At 44.6% G+C, this 25418-nt stretch overlaps 1 protein-coding gene across 2 annotated transcripts in view; it reads right to left on the bottom strand.

Moving 5' to 3' along the window:
• Nucleotides 1-2029: 2029 nt before the first annotated feature.
• The window catches only part of LOC122542749 (calpain-9-like), a 58512-nt gene continuing 35123 nt past the window's right edge, over nucleotides 2030-25418 (bottom strand). The window contains exons 15-20 of one of the 2 annotated variants that reach the window (XM_087984012.1): nucleotides 25281-25345; nucleotides 23675-23743; nucleotides 22530-22608; nucleotides 21669-21785; nucleotides 5268-5326; nucleotides 2030-4357 (exon numbers count right to left, since the gene is read on the bottom strand). In XM_087984012.1, coding sequence (XP_087840138.1) covers nucleotides 4331-4357; nucleotides 5268-5326; nucleotides 21669-21785; nucleotides 22530-22608; nucleotides 23675-23743; nucleotides 25281-25345 — 416 coding nt within the window. In that variant the 3' untranslated portion in view covers nucleotides 2030-4330. Of the gene's footprint in view, nucleotides 4358-5267; nucleotides 5327-21668; nucleotides 21786-22529; nucleotides 22609-23674; nucleotides 23744-25280; nucleotides 25346-25418 lie in introns of those variants that run through there. The other variant, XR_015754743.1, reaches the window with a different exon arrangement.

The raw sequence follows: 25418 nt of genomic DNA on the forward strand, positions 1-25418 counted from the left end.
ACCATGGACCCAGATTCAATTCCACCCTCAGACAACTGTCTGTATGGAGTTTGCATATTCTCCCCATGTCTGCGTTGGTTTCCTCTAGTTTCCTCCCACAGTCCAAAGATGTGTAGGTTAGATGGATTGGCCATGCTAATTTCCCCATAGTATCCAGGGATATGTTGGTTAGGCATGGTGAATGCAGGGGGCTGGAAAAGCACAGCAGATCAGGTAGTATCTGAGGAGCAGGAGAATCAACGTTTCGGGTAAAAGCCCTTCATCAGGAATTTCTCCAGCTCCTCAGATGCTGCATGACCGGCTGTGCTTTTCTAGCACCACACTCTCAATTCTACCTCCAGCATTTGCACTCCTCACTTTCGCCTATGGTAAATGCAGGGCTCCATGGATAGGGTAGAGGGATGGGATCTGGGTGGGATACTCTTCAGAGGTTCGGTATGGGCTTGATGGGCTGAATGGCTTGCTTCCACACTGCAGGACATCTGTGATAATGCTATATACTTTACATGTATCTGAAAATGGCCAGGCTTAATGTCTGAACCGTAGTAGTCAGTCTAGATTATCATCATTCACTGGAAGACTCAGCTACTTGCTAGATAATCTCCATAACATGCAGACCAGCTATAAATTATAGTTATTAATGTTGACATTTCACAATCTAATTCCAACCAGAAAGAAATTATTGACCTTTTGCCTGCTGTGTCAAATGAGAATGTAAAATGTAGCCAGGCAAGTCAGCCAGAGACAACTCTATACAAAATTACTGGAGGGGTTGCTAAGGAGATTGCTTATTAATGGAGGTTTCACCAAGAGGTCAAGTGAAGAAGAAACTAGCATCTCAATTCTCACTACATTCAAAAGCATTTCATAGTCAATTATTTTTTGGAATACAGTCACTTTTTGGGGGTGGGGGTGTGGGCATTACAGCACTCAATTGGCATACAGCAAGTTCTCACTAACAGCAATGAGGTAAGTGATCAGATATATTGTTCTGATAAAGATTGAGGGATAAATATTTAGCAGGTCACTGGAAGAACACCCTTAGACTTCTTCCATGAGTAATCTTTTTCATTCAGCTGAAAAGGCTGACTGAATTTCAGTTTAATGTTGCATCCAAAGGTACCACCTACTGCATGCAACAGTCCCTCAATCAAAGTATTATAGGATTATCAACTGCAACTCATAACTTCCTAACTCAGGCTAATTTTTAACCCTCTCTTGGAATTACAGAAACATCATTTAAAAATTCAGTTCAATCCATAGTGTGTGCACTGATTATTCAGCCAAGCAGATGTCACACTCCTATAGGATGTTGAGAAACTTGAAAGGGTTCAGAAAGGATTTACAAGGATGTTGCCAAGGTTGGAGGGTTTGAGCTATAGGGAGAAGCTGAATAAGCTGGGACTGTTCTCCTTGGAGCATTGGAGGCGGAGGGGTGACCTTATAGAGGTTTATAAAATCACGAAGGTGGGGGGAGTCCAGAACTACAGGGCATAGGTTGAGGGTGAGAGGGGAAAGATTCAAAAGGGACCTAAGAGGCAACTTTTTCATGCAAAGGGTGGTGCGTGTATGGAATGAGCTGCTAGAGGAAGTGGTGGAGGCTGGTACAATTACAACATTTAAAAGGCATCTGGATGGTTAAATGAATAGGAAGGGTTTTGATCGATATGAGCCAAGTGCTGGCAAATAGGACTAGATTAATTTAGGACATGAATGATTTGGTCTGAGGGGTCTGTTTCTCTGCTGTACATCTCTATGACTCTTAAATGCACATAAAGACAACACAGTATAAAGGGCCCTTGTGGTGCAGTAGTAGTGTCCCTACCTCTGAGTGAGGAGTCCTGGGTTCAAGTCCCACCTACTCCAGAGGATTCTTTGAATAGGTTAATTTTTTTAAAAGAAAAAAAACTATTTCAGAAGGAGTGGGAGTTAGACAGTAAACTCCAGTGAGGTCAGCTTCCTGTTTTTAAAAAGGTGAATGCTGAAATAAGGAGATGTTTTTTTAAAAAATAAAAATAAACAAAATCAATTTCTTTAAATGCAATTTTTTATTATATAGTATGTGTTATAACTACAGTGCATTACAGTGTGCAAAAAAAATCAAACAAATGAACAATTCCAAATGAGCTACAGTTTTTATATTTAAACTCTTAAAACTGCGAGGTGAGAATTGGTTAATTTCCTGTGGTTTTTACTTCAAATTGCTGCCATTTTTAACCCACTAAAATTGTAAGCAGTCATTCGCTATGTGGAAAATAGCACATATAGGAAAGTACAAAAACAAAATACTCTACTTTGGTTGCTGAAATACTCAGTCGGTCTGGTCTGGCAACATCTGTGCAGAGAAATTGAGTTAACAATTCAGGTTGAGATGGTCTTTCATTGGAACATCAAAAGTGCAGCTTTTTATTTTTATTTTTATTATAGACATTGGGATTTTTAAAAAAATGGGACGTGGATGTTGCTAGCAAGACCATCATTTGTCACCATCCCTAATTATCCCTGAACTGCGCTGCTTCCTCCACCATTTGAAGGCAATTAAAAATTACCACATTAAGGATGGCAGATTTTCCCCCTGAAGAACATTAGTGAATCAGATGGGTTTCCATGACAATCGACAACAGTTCCATTTTTACCATTACTGACACAAGCTTTTAATCACCGATTTGTTAAACAAACTTAAACCTGAAACCATGTCCCCAGAGCACAAAAGTAAAACAAAAAACTGCAAATGTAGGAGATCTGAAATAAAAACAGAAATTGCTTGAGAAATTCAGCAGGTCTGGCAACATCTATGGAGAGAAAGCAGAGTTAGCGCTTCAGGTCTAGTAAACCTTCATCAGTTCTGATGATCTGTTTTCTGCTTTTGTCTCCTCCCTGAGCGTCTATAGATTACTAGCCTAGTGAAAGTATTGCTACCCTGTCATCTCCCTACTGGTTCACCCTTAACTGAGAGACTGAAGTGAATAGCAAACACAATAGTGCAGTACATTTCTAAGGTTAGAAATTGTGCAAGAAAAGGAATTAAAAGTAAGAAAGATTTGTGTTTATGTTGTACCTTTCACAACCTAAGATTTCGCAAAGTGTTTTGAAACTAGTGAGATACTTTTTGAAATGTGGTCACTGTTAAGCAGGAAATATGAGTCTGTCAATTTGTGCAACAATGTAATAACGACCAAGTAATGTTTTCTAATGGTGATGATGGTTGAGGTATAAATATTTAGTAAGAACACCAGCAAGCACTTCCCTGTTCTTTGCTATGAAAGACTCAGGCCATCTACTTAACGTCCCATCCTTAAAACAGCACTTTTGACATTGCAGCTTAATGGACTGGGAATGTTAGTCTGGAGTTTCTGCTCAAATCTCTGGAATGTTAGTTAAATTCACATCTTCGGACTTAGATGAGAAAGACTATGCAACTCGCTGTCTTAACTAACAGGCTGGGGCTGTTTTCCCTGGAGCGTCAGAGGCTAAAGGGTGACCTCATAGAGGTTTGTAAAATTATGAGGGGCATGGATAGGATAAATAGACAAAGTCTTTTCCGTGGGGTGGGGGAATCCAGAACTACATGGAATGAGCTGGCAGAGGAAGCAGTGGAGACTAGTACAATTGCAACATTTATAAGGCATTTGGATGGGTATATGAATAGGAAGGGTTTGGAGGGATATGGGCCGGGTGCTGGCTGGTGGGACTAGATTGCGTTGGGATATCTGGTCAGCATGGACGAGTTGGACTGAAGGGTCTGTTTCCGTGCTGTATATCTCTATGACTCTATCACTAACTTCCAGTTAACCGATCACCTATCTGTATAAATGCAACATATTGTCAACTGGCAGCAAGTTGGAGTTCTGAGAAAACATTTCAAGGATTGAGTCATCAATACAGGGAAAAGATGAGTAAATGACTTTGAGTTTTCCTGACGGTGCTGGAATTTCTTGTGGTAAGTGTCTCAATGAGCTATCTACAGTAACACATCAGAAATCAATGAGGATTTTTAAAAATTAATTCATGTGATGAGGACGTCGCTGGCTAGGCTAGCATTTATTATCCATCTCTAATTGCCAGAGCAGAATTAAGAGGCAACTATATTGCTGTGGGTCTGGAGTCACGTGTCAGGTGGCAGTTTCCTTCCCTAAAGGACACTGGGAAACAGATGGATTTTCTAACAATCAACAATGGATTAATGGAGGATTTGCCATCGATTTGATGTTATAACCAGGGAGTCCGACTCTGAATGGTTGCCACCAGACTCTCAAGAGCCAAAGCTATTCTGAACCATCTTGAGTGAGAGCTCCTTTTCCAGCTGAGCGACTATATAGGTTGTAAAATCCTAGCTGTACATAGTCATCTGGAGCCACTAGAGGGAAAAGAACAGAAAAAAGTGTATTTAAAGGAAACTAGATTGGGAAATGATAATTCCCTATTAGTGCATACAATGACAGCAACTCGTGGAGATGCTAACAACTCATTGCAAGAAAAGTTACATCAAGAACAATATTTGCATCTATAATTTAGTGAAACCTTACAAGAAATGTCTTGGGTATATAATCAGTCAAAAATGACACTGTAACAAATGACATGCAAGTTTAATTGCATACAGTAAATTGGCTAGTTTTGATCTGAATCTTGTTGAAGAGAGACATGTTTCAGGAGTGTTTTGCCATGTACTCATTTATACTTGCTATAAACATCATGCATTCACTGGCAGGGACCCAATCTCCAAAAACAAAATGGTTTTTTTGCTCAAGCCTTGTACCTTTTTTGACTTAATCTGGAGTTTAGGAGCTGATAGTTCTACATTACTTTCCTCATTATAGTGCTTCAACCAATCCAAGTCAACTTGCCAGCCAATCAGCACCCTTTTCTCCTATAGTATAAATAGATGTGATATTTTGAACTTTTGCACTCTTGCGTTTGTCCTGAAGACATAAACCTCAGCAATATGTTTCTCCTGTCAGCAAAATCCAGGTTAGGTATCACCAAAACCTTTGCTCCAGTGAAATGCAAACCAGCTTCAAGCTTAAACAAATCACAAGTTGTTGGGTTGCATTTCACTGGAGCAAGGGCATTCAAGTGCAGTTGGTGTAACTTGATGTGGGCAAGCAAATGAGGAGGAAGTCAGACCATGGTGAGCAGAGGGAAGACCATCAGAGCCCAAGCCAATATGTTGTTATTGGCAGTGAGAAATTATATCTACATTTTGCTCAAGAATTCAATCTTCAAAAAGTGCATCTTTTAGTTACTGGTGAATAAGTCTCCTTACTTACCTCTTTATAGGTGATATTAATCACTCCTGTTCCAAACTTGTCCATAGTTTTGAATGATCCTAGAATGGAAAAAAAAATCTTTAACCGATGTTCACAATTGATTTGAGATTTAAAAGAATATTTGCAATTACTTAAAGGGTCTTGGAATGTATGTGCGATGTTTTCAATTGTGGGGAAGAACACAACTAGAGACATCAATATGATTTAGTCACCAAAACATTCAATAGGAATTTACCCGAAGAGTGGTAAGAATGTGGATCTTGGGACCAGAAGAGCATGGTTGAAGCAAATAGTGCAGTTGCATTTAGGGGCAGCTAAAGTAACATATAAGGGAAAAAAGAGAATAGAGCGTTAGAATAAATGTTGATGAGGCAAGATGGGAGGAGGCTTGAGTACAGCATAAACACTGGCATGGACTGGTTGGACCAAAACAACTGTGCCATATATCCTATGGAACATACAAAATAGGAGTCAGTCACTTGGTACCTTGAACTTGCCCTGCTATTCAATAACATTGTAGTTGATCTGATTAATCCGCACTGCCATCTAACCTGACCTCCCAATAAGCTCTCACCCCTTGCTTTGCTCTGTGCTAAAACTCTGTTTCCAGAAACTTTTGATTAAGAGACTCCTGAAGACTTGTGACCCTCTGAGGAAAAAAAACTCATCTCTGACTTAAATGAGCAAGCCTGTACCTTTAAACAGTGACCCCTCATTCTAGGTACTCCCACAAGCGGAAACATCTTCTCCACATCTATCAAGTCAAGTTCCCTCAGGATCTTATACATCTCAATCAAGTCATCTCTCACTCTTCTAAACTCCAGCTGATACAAGTAGAGTCTATTCCAACATTTCTTCATAAGACAACCAACCCATTCCAGGTATTAGTCTAGCAAACCTACTCTGAACTGCTTCCAACACATCTGCACCATTTCTTTAATAAGAAGATCCACGCTGTACACAGTATTCCAGATGAGGTCTTACCAAGGCCTGGTATAACTGTAAAACATTCCATATGATATTCTACTCTCTGTAAATTTAATGTCATCTAATGCGTGGCTGCTCATCTCTTAACTAACACCAAGCTCTGTCACTAACACTTCTGTGTTTGCTGACTTAAGCGTTCCTGGTCAAGCCACATCTCAATTTTAAAAGTCTCATCCTGGTTTTCAAATCATTCATTGCCTTGTCCCTCATTAAATCTAATTTCTTCCAGCCCCACAACTTTCCAAGATATTCCCATGCAACTGCTTCTCATTTTGATCCTTGATTTGAAATGGGGGTTCTGGTCTGGGTCAGGAAGGTATAGCAATCTGGAGTAATCAGATTAGCCATTCTTACTGAATGGCAGAGCAGGCTCAGGGGCCAAAGTGGCCTACTTATTCCATTTTGTATGTTCCACCGGATTATGGAGGATTTATGATACTGTCCACTCAGCCCAAATAATCCATGTCAGTGTTTAAGCTTCACTCAAGCCTCTTCTCATCTTTCCTCATCGACCTCCAGGTCTGAGCTTTTGGATGTCTGACCTAGTATCTCCTTATGTGGCTTAGTGTCATATTGTTTTATAATGCTCCTGTGAAATAACCTTGCAGATTTTATTGTGTTAAGAGCACTATGCATATCTTGTTGCCTTTGTCACCTACTCCTTAACTAACTCCTTCCTAAGATCATGCAACTATTTGTGCTTTTAAAATTCAAATGGCAACAATGTAATCAATGTATCACAACCCTCCATCTTTTCTCCCTTATATGCTTTGTTAGCTTCCTCTTAAAATACATCTGTACTATTTGCTTCAAGCACATTCTTGTGGTCATCAGTTCTGCATTCTCACCATTCTTTGGGTAAAAAAGTTATTTCTAAAATTTCCTATTGGATTTCTTGATGACTATCTCATATTGATCATCTCTAGTTACGTCCTGCAAGCCTTTTTTTCAATTGCCTTCGGATACCTGAGTCCCAAGCTCTGGAATTCCATTCCTGACACCTCTCTATCTCAATTTCCTACTCAAAACCTAGCTTTAGAACTGAGCTTTTGGATCAGGATTAGAGTGGCGCTGGAAAAGCAAAAATCAAAAGCCCTTCAACAGGAAGGGCTTTTGCCTGTTGAAGGGCTTTTGCCTGAAACGTCGATTTTCCTGCTTCTCAGATGCTGCCCGACGTGCTGTGCTTTTCCAGCACCACTTTAATCCAACTCTAATCTCTAGCATCTGCAGTATCCACTTCCACCTAGCTGTGCTTTTGGATGTCTGACCTAGAATCTCCTTATGTGGCTCAGTGTCATGTTGTTTTATAATGCTCCTGTGAAATAACCTTGCAGATTTTATTGAGTTAAGAGCACTATGCATATCTTGTTGCCTTTGTCACCTACTCCCTAGCTAACTCCTTCTTAAGACCATGCAACCATTTGTGCTTTTAAAACTCAGATGGCAACATTGTAATCAACTTCATTTACTTTATCTCCTCTTCACTTCCTAACCTTGGTGATATCCTTCACTGAAGGCCTTGACCCTACACTGTCATTTAAAATAAACATTCTTTCTATGCAACAGAACCAGTATTGGCAGGGTGGAGAACTATGTGCAGCATCCGATCTGACCAGTCTGTGGCCTCTCTAGGCGTGTTCACGGTACCTTTTGTCTGACTGATGATCATTCGTATTAAATTGTTGTTCATTTAGGATCAAAGAGCCTTAATTACTGAAGAGTGATGTAATGTTAGATTAATATGAAATAGCCTGGCTTCGGAGCAGAAAAAAACCCCCAAAAAATTAATCAACATTCACAAACCTGTACCAAAAGCACACTGCATTTTCTTTAGCAATATGGTTTTCCAGCTGAATCAAGACCCCTTTCTTTTCTTTCAGATGGATGTAAAGAAAATCATTCAGCATGTTTTGAAAGACCACAGGAGCTTTCCTCAGTGTCCTGGTCAATATTTATTACTCCAGCCACCACCACATTTTAAGAAAGATTTGAGTATCATCAAGAGGCTGCAGAGGGAAATAGCAGAATGGTTCCAGGGATGGTAAGGTTTCTGGTACGGAGTTAGACTTGAAAAACTGGGATTATTCTATGTGGAGAAAGAGATTTGGTTGGAGTGTACAAGATTGTGACAGGATTAGAGCTCTTTCCATTAGCTGATTGTAGACCAGATTTAAGATTTTGGGCAAGAGATACAGGGAAAATATGAGGAAAAATCTTTTTATGCAGTGAGTGGAATGACCTAGGATACTCTGCCCATGGAGAGTTGAAAGCTGAAACAATCAATGATTTCAAAACGGATTTGGATGGACTCTTGAAGAAAATAAGTTTTCTGGGCTACAGGGATCAAGTGAGGGAATGGGACTAACTGAATTGGTCCACAGGGACCTTGTATGAACTAAATGGGACGAATATCCTCCACCTTTAGTGCCAAAAAGGTCTATAACTGGAACAGATTACTTGGTCATTTAGCTCAGGCTTGATTGTGGGAGTTTTCTGTGCCCAAGTTGGTTACTATGTCTCCTACAACAGTAAATACACTTCAAAAAAAAACTTAACTGGCTATAAAAGATCATCTTGAAACATGTTATAGAAATGTACATATCTTTTTCTAGCCCACACAAAAATATTCACAAGTTTTCATTGCAATGGAGATTGAGGGCTGGAGGCAGAAGATATATAAATGTAGTGATCCTGTTGTCATGTCAGAAGCTCAGGACCCTGCCCAGGTCACACCCTTTGAAGTGGAATTTACACTTTGGTGAAAACACACCTTTAAAAAAAGACAGGACCATAAACAAGTTGTAACACTCCTTCTACAGATTTCTTCCCTGAGATAATAATGCATGAGTAATGAAAGGGTGGAGGATTGGATCCTCACTGATTGTTTCTCAGCACATGCCTACCTGTGGAACTGAGCCAAATGCACAGCATAACAGTCCAGTGGTTATGAAGCTGGGTTAACAACTTAGAAGTCAAGTTCAAATTCCATTGGGTCAAAATTGCAAAAACAAATAAGTCAGTTCAGAAGAATCATATTCTCTCTCTCGCTCTCTCTCTCTCTCCATGGATGCTGCCAGACGTGCTGTGTTTCTCCAGCACTGTTGTTATTTCAAATTTCTGACATCCAGAATATTTTGTTTTTATTCAATACATTTTCTGGCTAGCATCAGAAAAATAAACATTAAATTGCTGAATTGTTTAAAAAAAAATTGGTTCATTAATCAAGAGCTGAGAAACAACTTTATTCCTAGCCTTTCTTAATGGGTGGCATGGTGGCTCAGCAGTTAACACTGCTACCTCACAGCACCAGGGACCTGGGTTCGATTCCCACATTGGGTGACTGTGTGTGGAGTTTGCACATTCTCCCCGTGTCTGCGTGGGTTTCCACGCAGGTAAGGTGGATTGGCCGTGCTCAATTGCCCATAGTGTGAGATGCAATAGTCAGGGGTAAATATAGGGTAGGGGAATGGGTCTGGGTGGGTTATTCTTCGGAGTGTCGGTGTGGACCTGTTGGGCCGAAGGGCCTGTTTCACAACTGTAGGGAATCTAATCTAATCTAATGGACTCAACTATAATCTCATCATAAGCCCCAAGAGACATAGAGCCACACAGCACAGAAACAGACTCCTTAGTCCACCACAACTATGCAGAACAACACTGGATTTTAGAAGAAAAAAATGGAGCTTAATAAATGGCATTAACAACTTAGGAGTATTGAAACAATATTCTCTGCCCTGATCAGATGTTGATTGAGACCTGATAACACTCATCTGCCTAACCCATAAATTCAGCTTACCTTGAAGTCTATATCAAAATTCAGACAAGATGCAGAGAGCTTTGGAAACTGGGCAGTCATTACAATCCATCGTTGTTCTTTGTCAGAGCCCTGTATGTCAGCCTTGGCTCAGTAGGTAGCACATACTTCTGAATCAAAAAGCTCCTGGTTCAAGTCACACTGCAAGGCTTTTTTTATTATCCTCTCATGGGGATTTCGGTGTCACTGGCCTGACCAGCATTTATTGGTCATTCGTAGTTGCCTCTTGACAAGGTGGTGATGAGCTGCCCTGCTGAACCGCTGCAGTCCATATGATGTAAGTAGACCCACAATACTGTTGAGGGCATGAGTTCTACGAATTTGACTGAGCAAAAGTGAAAGAACGGCGATATATTTCCAAGTCAGGACAGTGAGAGGCTTGGAGGGGAAGTCGCACATGGTGGTGTTCTCGTGTATCTGCTGCCCTTGCCCTAAATAGAAGTGGTTGTGGGTTTGGAAGGTGCTGTCTAAGGGTCTTTGGTGAATGTCTGCTGGGGAACATTTAGATGGTACACACTGCTGCTACTGAGTGGCGGTGGTGTAGCGGATACTTGTGGATGTGGTGTCATTCAAGCGAGGCTGCTTTGTCTTGGATGGTGTCAAGCTTATTGAGTGTTTTTGGAGTTGTAGTCACCCAAGCAAGTGGGGAATATTCCATCACACTCCTTGGACAGACCTTGGAGAGTCAGGAGGTGAATTACTCACTGCAGGATTCTGGCCTGTATGTTGCCACTCCATTTATATGGCAAATACAGCTTGAGCACAAAAATCAAAGCTAACACTTCAGTGCAGCTCTGCAGTGATGAAATAGGATAGACCAGATCTAAAAGTTGAAATTCTAAATTGGAGAAAGGCCAAATTTGACAGTATTAGGCAAGAACGTTCAAAAGCTGATTGGAGGCAGATGTTCGCAGGTAAAGGGATGGCTGGAAAATGGGAAGCCTTCAGAAATGAGATAACAAGAATCCAGAGAAAGTATATTCCTGTCAGGGTGAAAGAAAAAGAAGGAAGCATATGTCAGGTATAGACAGGATAGATTGAGTGAATCCTTAGAAGAGTATAAAGGAAGTAGGAGTATACTTAAGAGGGAAGTCAGGAGGGCAAAACGAGGACATGAGATAGCTTTGGCAAATAGAAATAAGGAGAATCCAAAGGGTTTTTACAATTTTATTAAGGACAAAAGGGTATCAAGGGAGAGAATAGAGCCACTCAAAAATCAGCAAGGCGGCCTTTGTGTGGAGCCACAGAAAATGGGGGAGATACTAAATGAATATTTTGCATCAGTATTTACTATGGAAAAGGATATGGAAGATATAGACTGTAGGGAAATACATGGTGACAGCTTGCAAAATGTCCAGATTACAGAGGAGGAAGTGCTGGATATCTTGAAATGGTTAAAAGTGGATAAATCCCCAGGACCTGATCAGGTGTACCCGAGAACTCTGTGGGAAGCTAGAGAAGTGATTACTGGGCCTCTTGCTGAGATATTTGTATCATCGATAGTCACAGGTGAGGTGCCGGAAGACTGGAGGTTGGCAAAAGTGGTGCTATTGTTTAAGAAGGGCGGTAAAGACAAGTCAGGGAACTATAGACCGGTGAGCCTGACCTCGGTGGAGGAGGGAATCCTGAGTTGTTGGAGGGAATCCTGAGAGACAGGATGTACATGTATTTGGAAAGGCAAGGACTGATTAGGGATAGTCAACATGGCTTTGTGCGTGGGAAATCATGTCTCACAAATTTGATTGAGCTTTTTGAAGAAGTAACAAAGAAGATTGATGAGGGCAGAGTAGTAGATATGATCTATATGGACTTCAGTAAGGCATTCAACAAGGTTCCCCATGGGAGACTGATTAGCAAGGTTAGATCTCATGGAATACAGGGAGAACTAGCCATTTGGATACAGAACTGGCTCAAAGGTAGAAGACAGAGGGTGGTGGTGGAGGGTTTGTTTTTCAGACTGGAGGCTGTGACCAGTGAGTGCCACAAGGATTGGTGCTGGGCCCTCTACTTTTTGTCATTTACATAAATGATTTGGATGCGAGCATAAGAGGTACAGTTAGTAAGTTTGCAGATGACACCAAAACTGGAGGTGTAGTGGACAGGGAAGAGGGTTACCTCAGATTACTAGGTAAAAACAATGACTGCACATGCTGGAAACCAGATTTTGGATTAGTGGTGCTGGAAGAGCACAGCAGTTCAGGCAGCATCCGAGGAGCAGTAAAATCGACGTTTCGGGCAAAAGCCCTTCATCAGGAATAAAGGCAGAGAGCCTGAAGCGTGGAGAGATAAGCTAGAGGAGGGTGGGGGTGGGGAGAAAGTAGCATAGAGTACAATAGGTGAGTGGGGGAGGGGATGAAGGTGATAGGTCAGGGAGGAGGGTGGAGTGGATAGGTGGAAAAGAAGATAGGCAGGTAGGGCAAGTCATGGGGACAGTGCTGAGCTGGAAGTTTGGAACTAGGGTGAGGTGGGGGAAGGGGAAATGAGGAAACTGTTGAAGTCCACATTGATGCCCTGGGGTTGAAGTGTTCCGAGGCGGAAGATGAGGCGTTCTTCCTCCAGGCGTCTGGTGGTGAGGGAGTGGCGGTGAAGGAGGCCCAGGACCTTCACGTCCTCGGCAGAGTGGGAGGGGGAGTTGAAATGTTGGGCCACAGGGCGGTGTGGTTGATTGGTGCGGGTGTCCCAGAGATGTTCCCTAATCTGGACCAGATGGACCAATGGGCTGAGAAGTGGCAGACGGAATTTAATTCAAATAAATGCGAGGTGCTACATTTTGGGAAAGCAAATCTTAGCAGGACTTATACACTTAACGGTAAGGTCCTAGGGAGTGTTGCTGAACAAAGAGACCTTGGAGTGCAGGTTCATAGCTCCTTGAAAGTGGAGTCGCAGGTAGATAGGATAGTAAAGAAGGTGATTGGTATGATTTCCTTTATTGGTCAGAGTATTGAGTACAGGAGTTGGGAGGTCATGTTGCAGCTGTACAGGGCATTGGTTAGGCCACTGTTGGAATATTGCGTGCAATTCTGGTCTCCTTCCGATCGGAAAGATGTTGTGAAACTTGAAAGGGTTCAGAAAAGATTTACAAGGATGTTGCCAGGGTTGCAGGATCTGAGCTACAGGGAGAGGCTGAACAGGCTGGGGCTGTTTTCCCTGGAGCGTCGGAGGCTGAGGGGTGACCTTTTAGAGGTTTACAAAATTATGAGGGGCATGGATAGGATAAATAGACAAAGTCTTTTCCCTGGGGTTGGGGAATCCAGAACTAGAGGGCATAGGTTTAGGGTGAGAGGGGAAAGATATAAAAGAGACCTAAGGGGCAACATTTTCATGCAGAGGGTGGTACGTGTATGGAATGAGCTGCCAGAGGAAGTGGTGGAGGCTGGTACAATTGCAACATTTAAAAGGGATTTGGATGGGTACATGAATAGGAAGAGTTCGGAGGGATATGGGCCGGGTGCTGGCAGATGGGACGAGATTGGGTTGGGATATCTGGTCTGCATCTCTATGACTCTATATATTATGCTGTCAGAGAGTGTTGTCTTTCAGATGAGTTGCTGAATTGAGACCCCACCTGTCTGCTCGGATGGATGTAAAGCATCATGAGGCATTGCCTCAGAGCACAGTAAGGAAACGTTCCCTGTATCCTGGCCAATATTTATCCCTTAATCAACATCAGAAAAAAAACAGATTATTTGGTGCATCATCACATTGCTGTCTCAAACACCACAACAAGCATAACACTTCAAAAAATAATTAATTGGCTGTAACATCTTTGGGATATCCAGTGATTGTGAAAGGTGCTATAAAAATTCAGTATTTCTTTACATCAAATAACGTTGTTCTCTAGAGTTCACTGGTTGTCTTACAATATGATCAGATTTACGCACAATATTCATATCACATCAACGGAAGAGAGATTTCCTTTTCTATCCCATTTATAATTGTAAACACTAATTCGGTTGAAAGTTCGGCAACTGCTTCCTGCTATTTCCCAGGTCACAGAATGGTGTGCTCAAGACTAAGAATCCTCAGCAAGTATTGGAACTAGAAGACATAGTTTTGATCTAGTACATTCCACCAAGCCACTCTCATACAGAATGCTTTCAAACCATTCAGGATACACACCAGAAAATTGCCGGAAATGCAAAGCAAGTCAGTCACCATCTGATAGGTGGATGGTCTGAGCGAGATTATACATCAGTGGTTCCACCCAAGGCACTAATTCATCTTATCTCTTTTCAATGCTGATTCACTTGCTGAGTATTTCCAGTAATTTCTGATATGATTTTGCATTTCCGCCATTTGCAGCTTTTCTTTCTTAATCTCTTTTCTAAAGCATTCGGCTTTCTGACATTTTCTTAAGTGTCCAACGACAGCATGTGTAAGTCAGAGATTGCATGAGAAGCTAGGTGAGGGGTCACACTTTTTCGCTGAGAAATTAAAGACCTACTTGCTTCTTCCAGGGTTTTAGGGAGATATTAAAGAGTTTGTAATGGATTGTAAAGAGGTGAGAGTTAAGGAAGAGAGATGTACATTTCCACAGAGATTGACATGATCTCAGGACACCCTGAAGCATTTTACAGCCAATGAGGTACTTTTTAAAGTGCAGTCCCTGCTGGCATGGAGAAATCTGGCAAATTAATTTGATTTATTTATTGTCACGTGTATTTTGTTATATAATACAGTAAAGAGTGTTGTATACTGTCACCACTCTCTGGCGCCACATTAAAACACAGAGAAATAAACCAAAATGTAGAATGTAAACGCAGAAGAATAAAGAAAAATGGTTTAACTTTACGGTCCTTCTTTTTAAGGGCTCCACCAGGGACCATGGGCCTGATGGCCAGGCACGAGTCACTTCACCATGCCGCCATCACTGGAATCAGTCACCCATTGTCTGGGGCCATCTCACCTCCACTGACACCCCGGCCATTATGAACCTTGCTGCACTTCGCCAATGCAGATGCCACTGATGCCAGGTACCACACCAGCCCAAACTCGACCCTGCGGCTACCATTAGTCTGCTTCAGGTCCACCTGCTGATGCTGCCACTGCCAATGCTGCAGTGTCTTGTACTGAGCTCAAACTCACCTCTACAAATCTGCCCTGGAAGCAGACACCGTCAGGAACCCAAACTTGCCTCTCCCTCAGTAGCCATGAGAAGGCGCTAGGACCTTGTCATCAATGCACCCAAGCTCTCTCTGATGCTGCTGCCATGCGTCCATGCTGGGTCTATGTACTAACCGTCAAGAGTCACACTGGGCCTATTTACTGACTGCCATGGGTCCACGCTGGACATATTTACTGACCACCACCGGTCTGTGCTGGGCCTATTTACTGACCGCCATCAGACTGCGCTGGACGTATGTACTGATCGCCATGAGCCCGTGCTGGGCCTATGTACTGATCACCTCGAGTCTGGGCTGGGCCTATTTACTGACCGTCACAAGCTTGCACTGGGCCTATGTACTGACCGTCACAAGACCGCACTGGACACATTTACTGACTGTCACAAGCCCGCACCGGGCCTAATTACTGACCGTCACAAACCCGCACTGGGCCTATTTACTGACCGCCATGAGCCCGTGCTGGGCCTATGTACTGATCACGAGTCTGTGCTGAATCTATGTACTGATCACCATGAGTCCATGCTGGGCCTTTGTACTGATCGCCATGAGTCCGTGGTGGGCCTATTTACTGACCGACACAAGCCTGCACTGGACATATTTACTGACCGCCACCAGACTGCGCTGGGCCTATTTACTGACCGCCATGAGTCTGCGCTGGGCCTATTTAGACCGCCATGCTTCCACTCTGGGCCTATTTACTGACCGCCACCAGACTGCGCTATGTCTATTTACTAATCGCCACCAGTTCGTGCTGGGACTATTTACTGATTGCCACCAGACTGCGCTGGACATATTTACTGACCGCCACCAGACTGCGCTGGACCTATGTACTGATCGCCATGAGCCTGTGCTGGGCCTATTTACTGACTGCCACCAGTCCGCGTTGGGCCTATTTACTGACCGCCACCAGTCCGCGCTGGGCCTATTTACTGACAGCCATCAGTCCGCGCTGGGCCTATTTACTGACCGCCATCAGTCCGCACTGGGCCTATTTACTGACTGCCACAGGTCCGCGCTGGGCCTATTTACTGACTGCCATGAGTCCGTGCTGGGCTTATTTACTGACTGCCATGGGTCCATGCTGGGCCTATTTATTGACCGCCATGAGTCTGTGCTGGGCCTCTTTGCTGACTGCCACGGATCTGCGCTGGACCTATTTACTGACTGCCTCCAGTCCGCGCTGGGCCTATTTACTGACTGCCACTAGGCCACGCTGAGCCTATTTACTGACTGCCATGGATCCACGCTGGACCTATGTACTGATCGCCATGAGCCCATGCTGGGCCTATGTATTGATCACCACGAGTCTGTGCTGGGCCTATTTACTGATCACCACTAGTCTGTGCTGGGCCTATTTACTGACCGCCACAAGCCCGCACTGGGCCTATTTACTGACCGTCACAAGCCCGCACTGGACATATTTACTGACCGCCACCAGACTGCACTGGGCCTATTTACTGACCGCCATGAGCCCATGCTGGGCCTATTTACTGACCGCCATGAGCCTGTGCTGGACCTATGTACTGATCGCCATAAGTCCATGCTGGGCCTTTGTACTAATCGCCATGAGTCTGTGCTGGGCCTATTTAGTGACTGTCACAAGCCCGCACAGGACATATTTAGTGACCGCCACCAGACTGCGCTGGGCCTATTTACTGACCGCCATGAGTCTGCGCTGGCCTATTTAGACTGCCATGAGTCCACGATGGGCCTATTTACTGACTGCCACCAGTCCACGCTGGGCCTATTTACTGACTGCCATCAGACTGTGCTGGGCCTATTTACTGACCGCCATCAGACTGCACTAGGTCTATTTACTAATCGCCACCAGACTACGCTGGGACTATTTACTGACCGCCACCAGACTGTGCTGGACATATTTACTGACCGCCACCAGTCCGCGCTGGATCTATGTACTGATCGCCACGAGCCCGTGCTGGGCCTATTTACTGACCGCCACCAGACTGCACTGGGTCTATTTACTAACTGCCACCAGACTGCGCTGGGCCTATTTACTGACTGCCACCAGACCGTGCTGGGCCTATTTACAGACCGCCACCAGACTGCACTGGGTCTATTTTCTGGCTGCCATGCGCCCGCACTGGGCCTATTTACTGACCGCCACCAGACTGTGCTAGATCTATTTACTGACCGCCACCAGTCCGCGCTAGGCCTATGTACTGTCTGCCACCAGTCCACGCTGGGCCTATTTACTGACTGCCACCAGTCCATGCTGGGCCTATTTACTGACTGCCACCAGACTGCACTGGGTCTATTTACTGGCAGCCATGCACCCACACTGGGCCTATTTACTGACCGCCACCAGAACGCACTGGGTCTATTTACTGACCGCCACCAGTTCGTGCTGGGACTATTTACTGACCACCACCAGACTGCGCTGGACCTATGTACTGATCGCCATGGTTCCGTGCTGAGCCTTTGTACTGATCACCATGAGTCCATGCTGGGCCTATTTACTGACCGTCACAAGCCCACACTGGACATATTTACAGACCACCAGCAGACTGCGCTGGGCCTATTTACTGACCGCCACCAGACTGTGCTGGGCCTATTTACTGACCGCCACCAGACTGCGCTAGATCTATTTACTGGATTAGTGGTGCTGGAAGAGCACAGCAGTTCAGGAAGCATCCAAGGAGCAGCGAAATCGACGTTTCGGGCAAAAGCCCTTCATCAGGAATAAAGGCAGAGAGCCTGAAGCGTGGAGCGATAAGCTAGAGGATGGTTGGGGTGGGGAGAAAGTAGCATAGAGCTGAGGAAATGACCTGGGAGTTGCAGCGGGAGAGGGACTCCCTGAGATTCTTGTAGAGAGAAGAGGAAAACTTCTTCAAGACAGGCATCCTTGCAAGAGGATTCACAGTGGGGTTAAAATCGAGGTAAAAACAATGACTGCAGATGCTGGAAACCAGATTCTGGATTAGTGGTGCTGGAAGAGCTAGTTACTGACCGCTACCAGAACGCGCTGGGCCTATTTACTGACTGCCACCAGACTGCACTGGTTCTATTTACTGACTGCCACCAGACTGCACTGGTTCTATTTACTGACTGCCACCAGACTACGCTGGGCCTATTTACTGACCGCCATCAGGCTGCTCTAGGTTGATTTACTGTCTGCCACCAGACTGCGCTGGGCCTATTTACTGACCGCCACCAGACTGCGCTGGGCCTATTTACTGACCGCCACCAGACTGCGCTGGGCCTATTTACTGACCGCCATCAGGCTGCTCTAGGTTGATTTACTGTCTGCCACCAGACTGCGCTGGGCCTATTTACTGACCGCCACCAGTCCGCGCTGAATCTATTTACTGACCGCCACCAGTCCGCGCTGGGCTTATTTACTGACCGCCACCAGTCCGCGCTGGGCCTATTTACTGACCGCCACCAGTCCGCGCTGGGTCTATTTACTGACCGCCACCAGACTATGCTGGGTCTATTTACTGACCGCCACCAGTCCGCGCTGGGCTTATTTACTGACCGCCACCAATTCGCACTGGGCCTATTTACTGACTGCCACCAGACTGCGCTGGGCTTATTTACTGACCGCCACCAGTCCGCGCTGGGCTTATTTACTGACCGCCACCAATTCGCACTGGGCCTATTTACTGTCCGCCACCGGACTGCGCTGGGCCTATTTACTGACTGCCAGCAGTCTACACTGGGCCTATTTACTGACTGCCACTAGTCCACCAGGTCGCACTGGGTCTATTTACTGACCGCTACCAGACTGCACTGGGCCTATTTATTGACTGCCACCAGTCTACACTGGGCCTATTTACTGATTGCCACAAGACTGCACTGGGTCTATTTACTGACCGCTACCAGACTGCACTGGGTCTATTTACTGACCGCTACCAGACTGCACTGGGCCTATTTACTGACTGCCACAAGTCCACGCTGGGCCTATTTACTGACTGCCACCAGTCCATGCCGGGCGTATTTACTGACCGCCATGAGTCCGCGCTGGGCCTATTTACTGACCGCCATGAGTCCGCGCTGGGCCTATTTACTGACCGCCACCAGACTGCGCTGGGCCTATTTACTGACCGCCCTCAGACTGCACTAGGTCTATTTACTAACTGCCACAGACTGCACTTGGCCTATTTACTGACTGCCACCAGACTGTGCTGGGCCTATTTACTGACTGCCACCAGTCCACGCTGGGCCTATTTACTGACTGCCACCAGACTGCCCTGGGTCTATTTACTGACCCCCACCAGTCCACGCTGGGCCTATTTACTGACTGCTACCAGACTCCGCTGGGCCTATTTACTGACTGCCACCAGACTGCGCTGGGTCTATTTAATGACTGCCACCAGACTGTGCTGGGCCTATGTACTGACCCCCACCAGTCCACGCTGGGTCTATTTACTGACTGCCACCAGACTGCCCTGGGTCTATTTACTGACTGCCATCAGACTGCCCTGGGCCTATTTATTGACTGCCACCAGTCCACGCTGGGCCTATTTACTGACTGCCACCAGACTGCACTGGGTCTATTTACTGACCGCCACCAGTCCGGTCTGGGCCTATTTACTGACTGCCACCAGACTGCGCTGGGTCTATTTACTGGCTGCCATGCGCCCACACTGGGCCTATTTACTGACCGCCATCAGACGGCACTGGGGTGTATTTACTGACCGCCACCAGTCCGGTCTGGGCCTATTTACTGACTGCCACCAGACTGCGCTGGGTCTATTTACTGGCTGCCATGCGCCCACACTGGGCCTATTTACTGACCGCCATCAGACTGCACTGGGTCTATTTACTGGCTGCCATGCGCCCGCACTGGGCCTATTTACTGACCGCCATCAGACGGCACTGGGTCTATTTACTGACCGCCACCAGACTGCGCTGGGCCTATTTAATGACTGCCACCAGACTGTGCTGGGCCTATGTACTGACCCCCACCAGTCCACACTGGGCCTATTTACTGACTGCTACCAGACTCCGCTGGGTCTATTTACTGACTGCCACCAGACTGCGCTGGGCCTATTTAATGACTGCCACCAGACTATGCTGGGCCTATGTACTGACCCCCACCAGTCCACGCTGGGCCTATTTACTGACTGCTACCAGACTCCGCTGGGCCTATTTACTGACTTCCACCAGTCCACGCTGGGCCTATTTACTGACTGCCACCAGACTGCCCTGGGTCTATTTACTGACTGCCATCAGACTGCCCTGGGCCTATTTACTGACTGCCACCAGTCCACGCTGGGCCTATTTACTGACTGCCACCAGATTGCGCTGGGCCTATTTAATGATTGCCACCAGACTGTGCTGGGCCTATGTACTGACCCCCACCAGTCCACGCTGGGCCTATTTACTGACTGCTACCAGACTCCGCTGGGTCTATTTACTGACTGCCACCAGTCCACGCTGGGCCTATTTACTGACTGCCACCAGACTGCCCTGGGTCTATTTACTGACTGCCATGCACCCGCACTAGATCTATTTACTGACTGCCACCAGTTCGCGCTGGGTCTATTTACTGACCGCTACCAGACTGCACTGGACCTGTTTATTGACCGCTACCAGACTGCCCTGGGTCTATTTAATGACTGCCACCAGTCCACTCTGGGTCTATTTACTGATTGCCACCAGACTGCCCTGGGTCTATTTACTGGCTGCCACCAGACTGCGCTGGGTCTATTTACTGACCGCCATTAGTCTGCGCTGGGTCTATTTACTGACCGCCATTAGTCTGCGCTGGGTCTATTTACTGACCGCCACTAGTCTGCGCTGGGTCTATTTACTGCCGCTGCTGCCAATGCCGACGCCGCCAGTTCCCAAGCTCTTCAAGCAAGTAAAGTAAAAGAAAGAAAACAAGAAAAAAGAAAAACAAAAGCAGACAGAGCGGACAAGCCCTAGGCTCAGAAACCCTACGCCACTGTCTTTTCACCAGAAGATTGCACACTGCCAACTCCCACAAACAGCCATGTGATAATGACCAGATGAACTGGTGGTATTCGTTGAGCAATAAATATTGGACATGACACAAGACAGAACTTCCTTCTCTTCTGCAAAATAGTGGAGTGGCCAGAGGATATTTTACATTCATCCAAAAGGCCAATCAGGGATAAATGATAGGTCCTGTGACACTGCAGCTCTCCATCAATATTGGACTGAAGACCCAAACCAAAGTGATGTGCGAGTGAAGAATCATTGCATCATAAAAGTTATTATTCAAAGCATTTTCAGACATTGCACTGAAACAAGGAGAACATAAATCAAAGTATTTTCAACACCAAATCCTTCAAAATAGTCTCTTTAAACTGAGTTGCAGCTAAGTCAGCTCCTTAAGTCACAAGGTTTGTGGGTTCAAGTCTTACTCTAGGATCTCAGCAACTGACAATGATACTCAATTGTGGCTGTCTTCCCCTAGTTAAACTCCCCCAACCAGAGACTGGGCTTTGTAGCTTGCTCATATACAAGAAAAAGGTACAAGTTACTCACGGATCATTGTGTCCAGCTTTGTCAGACAGCAAATGAATGTCACATAACTGAAGGTCAGATCAGGGTCTGTGTACCTCAGTCCGATCAGCTGCATCAAGAACTCATCCACCTGGAATCCTAGGGGTAAAGTTATTCATTCATTTGACGAATGCAAAATCCCAAATCCACCAATATCCTCCCCATTTGCAGAGTCTAATCAGCCCACCTCTTCAGCAGTAGAGACGATTCTTCTCAGAAATGCTGTCGCTCCACAAGAGCACAGAGCTTCATACAGAGACGCTGCTGCATAGGGCCCCTGGCTTCGCCTGATATTATTTAGCAAGGATCACTCTCGCTGCCATTCAACAGATAGGGTTTGTCAGAAGGAACGTTTTAGTGGCTAACTATGTTTTATCCAAAAAGGGAGAAATAATTAAACCAGGAGACAAGGCATTGGCCAAAGTATTATTAAAGTAGGTCAGATCATGCTGAATTACCCAGAGGTTTAAAAGCTTGATGGACGAGAACTCAACTCAGTGGATTGCAGCAGGCCTCCAAATTCCTCTGACATTCATCTCCCACTGGGGATTGCTTGTAGATACGACAGCTAAGAATTTATCTCACATGAGGGATGCAGGGTTTTTGATCAAGAACAAACTTGTCCCCCTCATTCCTCGAATCAGCCTGTCACACCAGCATACTGGTTAATTCATTCCCTGTTTGGTACTCCGAGTATGGTAAAGAATTCATTGGTAAGTAAATGGCCAATTGTCGAGGAGTAAGTTAACAACTGAGCTGTAGTGCTGTTCCCTACCACCAGCATCAAGCCTCCTCCTGGTCACTTATTGTTTTGCAGGGCTGAAGTTAGCTCTATAACCCCACCTGCTGCTTGCAAGGCGCTGAACATTTCCTGGCTGTTCATGGTCCCTGATCCATCCTTATCGAACTGATTGAAGACTCGCTGAAGAAAATGAAGTTAAAAAGATTATTTGCTGCAAAACTGGTCAACTTTATATCACAATTTGTTTGAATGATAAAATTGGTTAGTAGTGTTTCTTTCAGAATTTGCATCAATTATTATACTTTTCTGCATTTTGCAAATGATTACAATATTATGGGTGGCACAGCCACTCAGTGGTTAGCATTGCTACCTCGCAGCACCAGGGTCCTGTGTTCAATTCCCGCCTCAGTTGACTGTCTGTGTGGAGTTTGCACATTTTCCCCATGTCTGCGTAGGTTTCCTCCCACAATCCAAAGATGTGCAGGTCAGGTGAATTGGCCATGCTAAATTGCCATAGTGTTAGGCGCATTAGTCAGGGGTAAATCTAGGGTAGGGGAATAGGTCTGAGTGGGTTACTCTTCAGAGGGTCAGTGTGGACTTGTTAGGTTAAATGGCCTGTTTCCATACTGCAGGGAATCTAATCTAATTAAAACACAACTTGACACAAGGTGGTGGCTGATGAACTGATGATCAGTCACTATCATACTGTAATATTTATGTTGGCTCTCATATGGAAGGATGAGGTGTAGGTCACATCGTATTGAAGAACTCAGTGAACTTTTATTACAGCACCTGGTATCTACATATGTACAGGACAAACACAGGTATGTCTGAGCTCAAGTTAAGCAATTCTGATTAACCATGGCACAATTCCCTCAGCTTGTCATGTTGCAAAAAGAATTTAAAATCACAATTTAGACATCAGGCAGCTTAGCACCTTCTAAATTGTGTATTCTGATTACTTTCCTTCTGTAGAGTAAACAGGAAGAAACTATTAAAAAATTTTATAAGGCATTTTAATATTTTTAAACACCTTTTAAATTCCGTGGTATCCTTCACTGCTCCAAGTAGGACAACTTCAGAACAATACAGACCAGATTTGGTCTCCTCCCCCGCAGTACACATCTCGAGTGTTGCTGGCGACCAGTCCCAGTACTTCCACCTGGTTTCACTGGTGTTCATGTGTACAGACATTAAACTCTGCTCTGCCAAAGCACAAAGTAAAACGTTCTTTCCCAATACTCACCGTCCATTGGCAGATTTTACTCCAGAGATTACTGAATTCTGTGAATCCCATTTTTCCAAATCCATGTCTCTTGAGTTTATTCCAAGTTAAGGAATTATTAAATAAATAGAATTAAATTACAAATCAAAAGGTTTGATCACTAGAATTGATAATAAATGTCTGTGTTCAATCAATATACAATGAAGTTTGTATATTTTTGTTTTCTTAAAGTGCTGTTTGCTTTCTCTCTGTCTCACATGTGTTTATATCTCATCCATTCTCTTGGGGGACAGAATCCCAGATCTCAGACCCCTGCACCTCTACAGCTGGCCCACTAAGGGCCATCTCTCATCACTGTTAATTTCCCATGAACTACATGGAATTCACTGATGGCAGCAGAACTACAGACATTACTGAGGAAATTCAGGCTATCAGCCTAAGAAAGTTCCTTTGTGTTCTCAGCCGAAGGTCAGGAAATTCTTCTAAAAAGTTTTGAATGCCAAAGATTTTATTCTGGATAATATATATAATAAAAACAAAACAAAAGCAGCTCACAAAAATACACACAGGATGTTGCAGTACAGGAACAGGATGCCAAATTAAGTGGGTAACCATGTCTGCCTCAGTAAATGTCTGTCTCTAGTTACAAGTCCAAACAGCTCAGTTTAAATTCCAACCTTGTCACATGAGCAAGTGTGGAGGTGAGAACATCCTATTACTTGAAAGCTCCAGGTCATGTAGCCATAAATGTCTCCTGACATCTCAAGCTGTAATAATCCATCTGGATAATTACACAATTAAAACAGCCTTGTCACCATACTCAGAGTTAGCTCTGTAGGGACATGTTTTTTTTCTCTCTCTCCCTCTCATTTAGAGTCTGAACTTGCTTGATATGCACACCTGCTCTGTGCTCCTGTCTTCCTTTGTACTGTTGAAAGTCTTGTACCCAAAAAAAAATAGGTTTTGCATGTTTGTTCAGACATTAGAATTGGCTGGAGTTGTGAAAACAAATTAAGTCAACTAGCATTTCGTGCCTGCTGCTGGCTTCTGTTTAGCGCCCCTGTCTGGTAAATGTCTGTGTGGATATGATCAATGTCAGTTGTAGTCATGAGTGAATTGCAGCAAACACCCAGTCTAGTTACAGTTACCATGCCACTATCAGCATTAATATGTGTGAGTGAAATATCAAGCTTCACTCCAAGGAATGGCCCCTAAAGCTCCTCCTGAGAGATCAAATCTGAGGCTGAAGAAGAGAAACTAGAAAAGCAACAGTGCAGACAAAAGAATTAACCACCGACAACTGACGTCATTATTTGCAAGTAACGAATCGGTGTGACACAGAGATAAGGGGGACCTTTTTACTCACAAAGGGTCATGAGTCTTTGGAACTCTCTGCCTCCAAACAGGGGAAGTAGACTCTGAATACTTCCTAAGGCAAAAATTGATTCATTTTTGATAAGCAAATGGAAAGTGAGGGGGTGAAAGGTTATCGAGGATAGGCTGGAAGATGGAGTAATCAGATAAGCAATGATTGTATTGAAAGGCAGAGCGGGCTTGAGGGACTGAATGGCCCACTCCTGCTCCTAACTTACACATTCACATGGCCCTACACTCTACAGCAGGATACATCTGTCAGCGAAATGAGGCTCTTGCAGGCATCCAGACCAAACCCATCCCATTTTTCGTTAAGACCTAGAATGAGAAATTATCAAAACATTTTATTCATATAGCATCTTTAACATTATAAAACATTCCAAGTTGCTTC

The sequence above is a fragment of the Chiloscyllium plagiosum genome, unplaced genomic scaffold, assembly GCF_037043375.1.
Source record: "Chiloscyllium plagiosum isolate Xiang-an unplaced genomic scaffold, Cpla_swu_hap1 HiC_scaffold_47, whole genome shotgun sequence".
Classification (NCBI taxonomy): domain Eukaryota; kingdom Metazoa; phylum Chordata; class Chondrichthyes; order Orectolobiformes; family Hemiscylliidae; genus Chiloscyllium; species Chiloscyllium plagiosum.